This window comes from Cottoperca gobio, chromosome 7 (assembly GCF_900634415.1).
Source record: "Cottoperca gobio chromosome 7, fCotGob3.1, whole genome shotgun sequence".
Lineage (NCBI taxonomy): Eukaryota > Metazoa > Chordata > Actinopteri > Perciformes > Bovichtidae > Cottoperca > Cottoperca gobio.
The window spans coordinates 10,147,021-10,155,495 of NC_041361.1; the positions used below are offsets into that span (position 1 = coordinate 10,147,021).

Here is an 8,475-nt window from a genome sequence, read left to right on the forward strand (position 1 = left end):
GCAATGAGAGACAAATAAATATTCTAAATAAGTTGATAATTAAATAATTATAATACCCTAATAAGAGAATATAACTAGAAAATGCATTTTGTGCAGAAAAAGTGTGTAAATGCAGACTTGAATTGGAAAGCATTGCTTAATATTTTGAAGTATTTATGCACAAAGACATTGCACTTCACTGCTGAAAAACAATACATTCTAGAAATGCTGGAAGCTGAACTCAAATACTGTCAAAAGGTGGAAGTTGAAATGAATTAACTTAAAAGGCTGAAAGAAGAAATACTTTATACTTTAAAAGGCATAAAAGGTAGAACAAAAGTTCAACACAAGGATACATGTCCTTAAAAGAGCTGAACTGTAGCTGAAAGTAAGCAGAAGTAGTAGCAGACCAAACAAAAAAAAGAATAGAAATAAATTGAATAACAATTTAAATAACAATAGTGCTATCGAATCAGCAGTCACACTATAAAACCCTTGTTTGTATATTCAAAAGAGTTAAGCCTTGAATTAAATGTAATCAAAAAAAGGAGGGAAATAAGTTTGTGAAGCTAAAAACATTCTGTTTATGATTAAATACCTTTTCCAATAATAAAAAAAGAAAAAGAAAACAACATGGCTTAGTGATGTGTTACTCATATTGTCTAACAAATTATATTAACAGTGTAAAATGTCAATGCCGGCGGGTGTGACGTGATGTTAAATGGTCTCCTCCTGGCTGCAATCAACCAGTAGATGTCGGCTACACTCGGATTTACAGCATCCAGTCATCCAATCACAATGTGCGATGGTGGAGCGTCTTGTTCAGCCATGTTGTGGTTTTGAATGAGGAAGAAGCGGGAGATAATATTCTTCAACGAGTTTATATACAATTTAAAGTCACGCTAAGGATATATAAATGAGTAAGGGTGTGACTCAAGATGATGAACTTTTTTCCGAACGCGTTGGTTGCGACTTGTCGCATTCCTGTTGGAATTTAAACATACTTCCATAAATTAGCCGTGTAGCTAGCACTGTTAGCTAGCGAGGTAGTTAGCTTAGTGTGCTAGCCAGGCAACTAGCTAATTCTCAGCTAACTAGCTAACGGTTAGCTCGTTTCGTGGGAAAGTAAAATGTTAATTGTGAAGAGTGTTAGCATTTGAAATAGCCTCTGCTAACCTGGCTCAGTCGAATGAAGCGCGTTAGCTTCATTTGGTTTGACTATATTGATAGGTACACTGAAAGCAGCTATAGCGATTTATCTTTAAACCGACCGAACTTTTGAGCCATGTTGAATCAAATCTACGAATGGATAGAAACAAGCTTTGCCAATCTTCGCAATGGTGTACCAGCTGCAGAGCACTCTGATGCACACCCGGCACCGGGAGACTGTCCAGTGAGAAGGAAAAGACGATTTGAATGGTATGAGCTGTAACTGCATTATTCCCATGTGTAGCCAAAAGTCAGTAGGTTTAAAAAGACCGGACCTAATTTGCTTTTAAGTAATTTTATGAGTCAATTTAACTACCGTTTCCGTAGAACCGCAATGCATTGCGTCTTTTCAACGATTTGTTATGTGACGAAATTGTTTATTTTCAGTTTGTCGAAATGAAAGTATTAACCGTCTAGCATCAATCTGTTTTTCCTCCCTTAAGTTTGGAAGATGGACATAACCTCGAACAAGATGGTTTAATTCTAAAGAAATCTCGAATGGGTAATTAAGCACTCACTTTGTTACATATTAGGGTGTTAGTATATGCAACGATATAGTTATTTAAGTATTATGCTACTTACAATGTTGTCTGTCTGTTTAAAATTTCTCTAGGCAATCTTATTGACACAGTCAAGGTTGCGGCTGAAGGAGTTAAGAGTCACAGCTCCAGTGTGGCTACATGGATGACAAATATAATGCCTGCCTCCCCTGGTCCTCCACCTGGAGAACCCCAGCCCTCAACATCAGCAGCAGTCTGGACAGGGATGCCAGTAAGGAAAAAATGCTTGTGGACTGACTGTAGAGATGTCAAAACAATCGTTTGTTTTTACTTAAACACTTCATATGTGCGTTTGGTTTAAGATTGTTGAAAGGAACTGTCTGGATGAGGAGTTTGCTGCTCCCTCAACAACTTTGGAGTGGAAAACATCCAAATCAGGTAACATTGTCACTGAATGCATTGTATAAGCTTTTGCCTCAAGTTTGCTAAGGCTTTAAGATCTTTGAGGGAAGTTAATTATTGTACTGTTTTTTTCTCTTCCAACTCTAGAATGGTTGCGCAATGAGAAGACCATTATGGGATTAAAAGTCTGTAGGCGAAAAGTGTGCATGAGTCCTACACATCGTGAAGTGCCAAAAACAAATGGGCACTTGGTCAACTTACCACCTTCCATAACACCAAAATTGCACCCATCTCCACGGCTAGGCAGGCCCCTAAACCTCCGACCATATGGAACACCAAGGTATTTATTGCATCTTTTTTACCTCCCTAGAAAAAAAACTCAACAATAAGGATTGTCCACTTGCCCAGTGCAAGTAAATCAGTGCCCAGTCGGCAAGTAAAAAAAACCAAAACATTAAGGTTGAACCCTGATATCCACTTTGCATAGTTGCGTTTGTTTTTTGATGTGTGATCATACTGTTTGAACTATTGTCAGCTGATGTTGTTTTGATTTATTACATATTTTGTGTCTGCAGTTTTAGTGGAGTGGCAAGCAGCTCCTGCACCAACATGTATGAGAAGACTTTTCCCATCAAGGTGGTGCAGAGCCCAACACACAGCACCTCATCTGGGCGCCTGCACAATGCCAGGCCCCGCTGCACAGCACAGGAGGTCAGACATCAGGACAAATGTAATTCCTTCTAACTCGGTTGGTTTGTTTCTTCGTTCATTTGATGGTTCTCCTCTGTGTTTGTACAGTCTGTTTGTGAAGAGGAGAAGGAGGTCTACAGGCAGCTTCTGAACATGGTCTCTGGTGGTCAGTCAACATTCCTTCACAACGGCAGCTCACACGCCATCGTGAGGTCACACAGAGATTTGTACGTATCCATACAATTACAGTAGAGTTGAACAGTGCCATATTCAAACTGTTAATTAAATATACTAATGAATACAGAGTTGGGAGGCCACAGAGAAAGAGTTCTGTCAGAATTAAGTCACAGTCCAGTGTGTTGCTCCCAAAGCATATAAGGTCAACTATGGCACTTTTTCCAAAACTCTTATTTTTTTGTGTCAGTTGCTCACTCTGCGTAGCCTGGACATTGTTGACGGATACTCGATGGTCGTCGCATGTATTCTTTGTAGATGGAACGGGCATACAAGGAATATACTATGCATCTATCACAAACTCTCCCTACATTTATAGGGGTAGTGAATTAAAATAATGAATTTTAATAGTACCATGTCTATCCTTTTGACAGTTCTGGACTGTAATTAGATCGTTTTGGCTTATTCCTGTCAATTTCTCATCAGTACCAGTTTCCTGATTTCCAGCCGCAGACTGCAACCGTTCTCTTCACCTACTGGGTCAGCAGCGGGAGGGACTTCAGAGGGAGCCAGCAGTCCCCCCAGCCCCAGGGGGATATCTAGCCACAGCTCCAGCAACCTCCCCAGCCCAGGTGGGACCTCCAGCAGGCCAGGGATCCAGATGTGGTCTCTGGACACAGACCCCAGTTCCAGCAGAGCAGCTACTCTCACATCAACTCCCTCTCCATCTGCTCTGCAGGATAACTCCTTTCAGGACACACAATCATCAGGTACAATTTCTCACCAACTTGTGTGTGGACAAGGCATTGTGAAAGAGGTTAGCATAAGTGAATTGAATATTTGCTGCTTCCACATTTCTTTTTTGGTTGTAAAATCATTTTCTTTTCTTGCAGCTCAAGATGGTGACTCTGTAATTATTGTAAATGAGCAAAAGGGTAAAAAGCAAGACAGCTCAAGGTTAGTATTTGTTTTCACTCAGTGTTGCCATTTTGTTCCTTTCATTGTTTTGTCACAAGATACATTTAACTATTTAATAATGTAATATGATTTAATGTCATACAAGCTTTGACCAAGATGTTGATGTCTAAACATTTCATATTTGATGCTGGTAATTTAATAAGTTCTAAGAACACACCATGTTAAGTCTGTGATGCTTTGTGCAAAACAATGACTTGTCATCAAAGCTTAGAGTCAACTCGGGAGTTTTGTTTGTTTACACATTTCTCTGTCTTCACAGTGTTCCATGCTTCCAAGCAGAGTTATGGATCAAAGAATTGTAAGTACACTCCTACGTGTTTTAATTATATAATTGATCCATTATTCACTGATGGTATTTTTGAACGGAGGAAAACGTGTATCTTTTGTCCCTGTAGGACGAGTATGTATGACTCCCGGGCAAGAGAAAGATGGAGACATATTGAAGAGCAGAAGGCCCTGACTGCTTTGCTGCTGAGACAAGTGAGTGTGCAACACTGAAGCCCTCTTTCAGATTCATTTGTATAATAGCTGTTGTTTCTCAGTTAGTTTTCTCCCACTTACCGGTGTCCTGTTGTTACTGGTTCCCAGCGCTTGTCTGAAGAGGGGCAACGCAGCCCAGATGTGGAGGTCCACGTTCGAGTTCCTTTGGAGAAGGAAGTTCCTTTGACTCTTGTGATAGAAGAACCGAAGCCTTTGGAAGAGAAACCAGAATTCCCTGAACTCACAGAGGTGTGGTCATTGTGTCTTAATTTATCAAGTTTGTTTACCATGTATAGCATGTATTTAGTTGACCCACCAATTTACTTTATTTAAGATGTAAGATTATGTGTTTCTGAATTTCTTCTGTCTAAAGCAGTTTGAAAGTAAAGAGTCACAAAACGTTTGCCTGAAATTACCTGCATTTTGGGTTTTAGTGAGTTCCTTCAAACTGACATTAAGTGCTCTGTGCTGCAAGAGCAAATAGTTTCCCCCCCCCCCCATCAAGTCCCAAACTATGGTTCAAAACAATAGGACCAGACATAATGAAAGTATTATAATTCAGGATACAACCGTGTGTAACGACGGTTTTCTTTTGTTTCTGTACGCCGTCAAGCTTTAAGTTAATATTTCCTGCCTTTTCACTTATTCACGTGTGCTGCATCTATTAAGGAAATGGATGCCGAGGTGAACCGGGCGCTGAGAGGAGCCAATCATGAAGTTTTAAGTGAAGGTTTTGGTCTCAGCCTCACTCGCAAAGACCTGCAGACCCTCAGCAACCTCAACTGGCTCAACGATGAGGTGAGTGCACATTATCCTCAAGGTTACATCTGTGTGTGTGTGTGTTGTGTGAATTATCAGCAGGCATTAATTTAGCACCGGATGGACAAACTCGTCTTTTGTTATGCATACATACTAATATACAAAAAAAAATACATATCCATGATTCATATTTAAGCATTAACACGAGAGGCCGCCATTTAGAGTGATTTTTAAAACGGCTACGGTGTGTCATGCCTAACAACGCAAGTGGATTATTGCTTTTATAAAATAGTTACTACATGTACCTGGCAAGGTTTCATAAGTTAAACGCAACAACTAATTGGCGCACTGATACTATTGTAATGCGGTCACAGCTGTGTTTGTAGTTGTTAACAACGGATTGGAACACGACTCAGCCAATCATACTCAAGTACCAGAACTATACATTTTATAATGTACATGTAGTAATTGTTGCACAACTGAGCTATGCCATTGTGCTTGTTCAGTTAATTGAAACTCTCCCTCCTTATTCTCTCAGGTGATCAACTTTTACATGAACTTGCTGGTGGAGCGCAGCAAGGACCCAAGCATGCCATCAGTCAATACGTTCAGCACTTTTTTCTATCCCAAGCTGCGCAGCAGTGGCTACTCTACTGTCCGCCGCTGGACCAAAAAGATGGACATCTTTTCTAAAGACATACTGCTGGTTCCTGTCCACTTGGGGGTTCACTGGTGCCTCTCTGTAAGTCTTAATGACCACCATTGTGAACCTGGATGTAACAATCTTGGGATTTCTATTGTTTTTTATTGTGCAAATCTTTCTCTCAGGTGGTGGATTTCCGCAAAAAGGCTATCATGTACTTTGATTCCATGGGAGGAAACAATGATGAAGCATGCAGAGTATTGCTGTAAGTTTCGGTATCAGATGTGCGTTTGTTGAATGGGATGTATTTGGAGAGGTAAATGTAACTCCTGCAAATTGATTTTCATGAGCCATGAATAGAAAGTAATTTATTTTTGATTCCCCAGAGAATACCTGCGACAGGAAAGTAAGGACAAGAAGGGCAAAGAACTGGATACATCAGACTGGACTATGCACAGCAAAAAGCGCAATGTAAGTCCTAAACACGCGAGGGCGGAGAGAATTAAGTTGTCTGTTTTCATAGTTGTGCCAAATCATTTTGAGATGGGTTTCTTATTATCGGCTTAAAGTTTTTGGAGCAAATGGTGCCTCCATCATTGGCCAGCTTGTTTAGGTTTGTCCTGCACTGCATCATTGTTAAACAGTGGACTAGTTGTAATATTCATAATATTCAGGGTTCCTACAGGTGCTGGAAATCCTTTGAATTTTGTTGTGGTGTTTTCAAGGTTTGAAAAGTGCTTGGATTTTGAATAAAGTGATTAAATATTTCCGTTTTATAGGATGCCAAGTCTTCTTACAAACAGGTGACACATTTTTAAACATGAAACTTTGTTGTATGTTCCTTGTTTTGTCCCCTTCTGTAGAATGCTGTCAGAAGCAGCCCTTCTCCTAGCTTCAAAGCATAAACAATAATCTGAAATATCAAATGAAGAGAAACTATACTACTCTGAAAAATCTATTAATGATTTAATGTGATAAAATGCCATAATAAATACTGCATGTACTGTACATAAATATTTAATTTACCACAGCTGTAAGGTGCTGATGTTGCTTTATGTTGAAAAGAAATCTATTAATAATGCTAAATATCTCATGATGTTGGATTCTAGGACGAATGTCACACTAAACATGATAGAAATGTTATATTTAAATCACATTCTTAGCAGTTGGTTAAGTGATTAGTCAATCATTAGTGTTAATCAAATATCCTCTCAAGTCTGTACAGATAGTTAGTCATTGTGTAATGTCCAATAACATCTTAATTCCTCTTCTGCTCTCAGGAAATCCCACAGCAGATGAATGGTAGCGACTGTGGAATGTTCACATGCAAATATGCAGACTACATTACCAAAGACAAGCCAATCACATTCACACAGGTAATCACAAACAGATCTATCTGGTAATCGTCATGATCGTGGCCTAAAAATGTCTTACGTGACCTCTCTTCTCTTCACAGAAACACATGCCCTACTTCAGGAGGAGGATTGTTTGGGAGATTCTGAACCATAAACTATTGTGATATGAGGATTGTGAACTTGTCGTCTCGTGATGTTAGAAATACGAGTCGTGGCGACGGCTGAGCTACGCTCGACAGCAGGATCCGCTTACAGCACGTCGTTCTGGGAAAGACGTGAACACCAGCTCATCACATCAGGAACCAGCTCTGGTACAATCTCTACCGTCAATCGAACCCTCAGCTGATCTTAGCTGCTGGGATGTTGCTGGAGCACCAAGCGCAGCCTCCAAGTCCTCTACTACACTTTGTTATTTTTTGGTGCACCCATGGAGCGTCAGTATAGCAGCTGAAAACACTGTGTGTTTTGTATTGCCTGGGCACAACTGTACTGACTTACAAACCATACTCTGAGCTGCAATGTTCAGTTTAATGCAGACATGCAAAGTTTACAGTTTTTTTGTCTTACAGGGAGATGAGTGTGTTAAGCTGCATCATTTTTTTTTAATAACGTCAGTAATGATACATTTTGGTGTCACTGTCGTTGTTTGATACTCTTTAGTACGCTCAAAGGAACATTTGACTACCGTGACATTTGAATGGCATCTAGTCTTAAAAATCGGTGTCTTTGTATTTGGGCATGAGACTTTTATTTTCTTCCATATTATAAACATTTCACCTAAAACAGAACTATTTTTGTAATTTGTTTGATTTAAAAGGCACAGAGGTTGTCATGTATTGCCTCAGAGTATGATTTATAATGAAAATACAATGTTTTACCTTGCCACGGACTTGCAGGTGTAATCAGTCTGTTACACCTTGAAAAAGCAGGGTTAATAAACCCTCATCTGTTAGTCTTGATAAAAGATTGTAAATTAAGGTTCAAAGTCTATTTTATGTAATTCAGAATCTCTTTTACAGCAACTTTTGGGCAAATTCAGTATATTTTGAACTATGTACATACTTAAAACATATACAGCCTCTTGAACAGTGTAATATACTTTTATTTACGTTTTTCCTATCTATTTTTATCTAGTCTGTTTTAGTAATAACTGCTCATGTATTGTGACTGTTCTTTGTGTATTACCTCAAAGTCTTTTGGGTTTGATATAAAAACTGCCACATTTGATAAACAGATAACCCGGTCATGTGTCTTGGCTTATTTAAAGTGCATTATCTATTAACAAGAAATGGTCCCTTGTGATACA

At 39.3% G+C, this 8,475-nt stretch overlaps 1 protein-coding gene across 3 annotated transcripts; it reads left to right on the plus strand.

Annotated features, from left to right (window-relative positions):
* The first annotated feature begins 713 nt into the window (after positions 1–713).
* Positions 714–8,413, plus strand: senp1 (SUMO specific peptidase 1). Of its 3 annotated transcripts, none has more exons than XM_029435491.1 (19): positions 714–1,398; positions 1,632–1,690; positions 1,802–1,959; positions 2,051–2,126; positions 2,238–2,430; positions 2,666–2,801; positions 2,889–3,007; positions 3,441–3,724; positions 3,848–3,911; positions 4,192–4,230; positions 4,328–4,412; positions 4,521–4,661; positions 5,082–5,210; positions 5,710–5,913; positions 6,000–6,079; positions 6,201–6,285; positions 6,594–6,617; positions 7,095–7,190; positions 7,271–8,413. In XM_029435491.1, the coding sequence occupies exons 1-19, from the start codon at positions 1,265–1,267 to the stop codon at positions 7,331–7,333; spliced, it is 2,169 nt and encodes a 722-aa protein (XP_029291351.1). In that variant the 5' UTR covers positions 714–1,264; the 3' UTR covers positions 7,334–8,413. The 3 variants fall into 3 exon arrangements, with proteins under 3 accessions (XP_029291351.1, XP_029291353.1, XP_029291354.1); XM_029435493.1 differs by having other exon boundaries at positions 3,462–3,724; XM_029435494.1 differs by lacking the exon at positions 6,594–6,617 and having other exon boundaries at positions 715–1,398.
* The last annotated feature ends 62 nt before the right edge of the window (positions 8,414–8,475 follow it).

Excerpts from the sequence above, each read along its gene's own strand:
- senp1 (XM_029435491.1), top strand. The coding sequence starts at position 1,265 with ATGTTGAATCAAATCTACGAATGGATAGAAACAAGCTTTGCCAATCTT. Across the intron at positions 1,399-1,631 it reads AGGAAAAGACGATTTGAATG|TTTGGAAGATGGACATAACC; the intron begins GTATGAGCTGTA and ends TCCTCCCTTAAG. Across the intron at positions 3,008-3,440 it reads GTGAGGTCACACAGAGATTT|TACCAGTTTCCTGATTTCCA; the intron begins GTACGTATCCAT and ends ATTTCTCATCAG.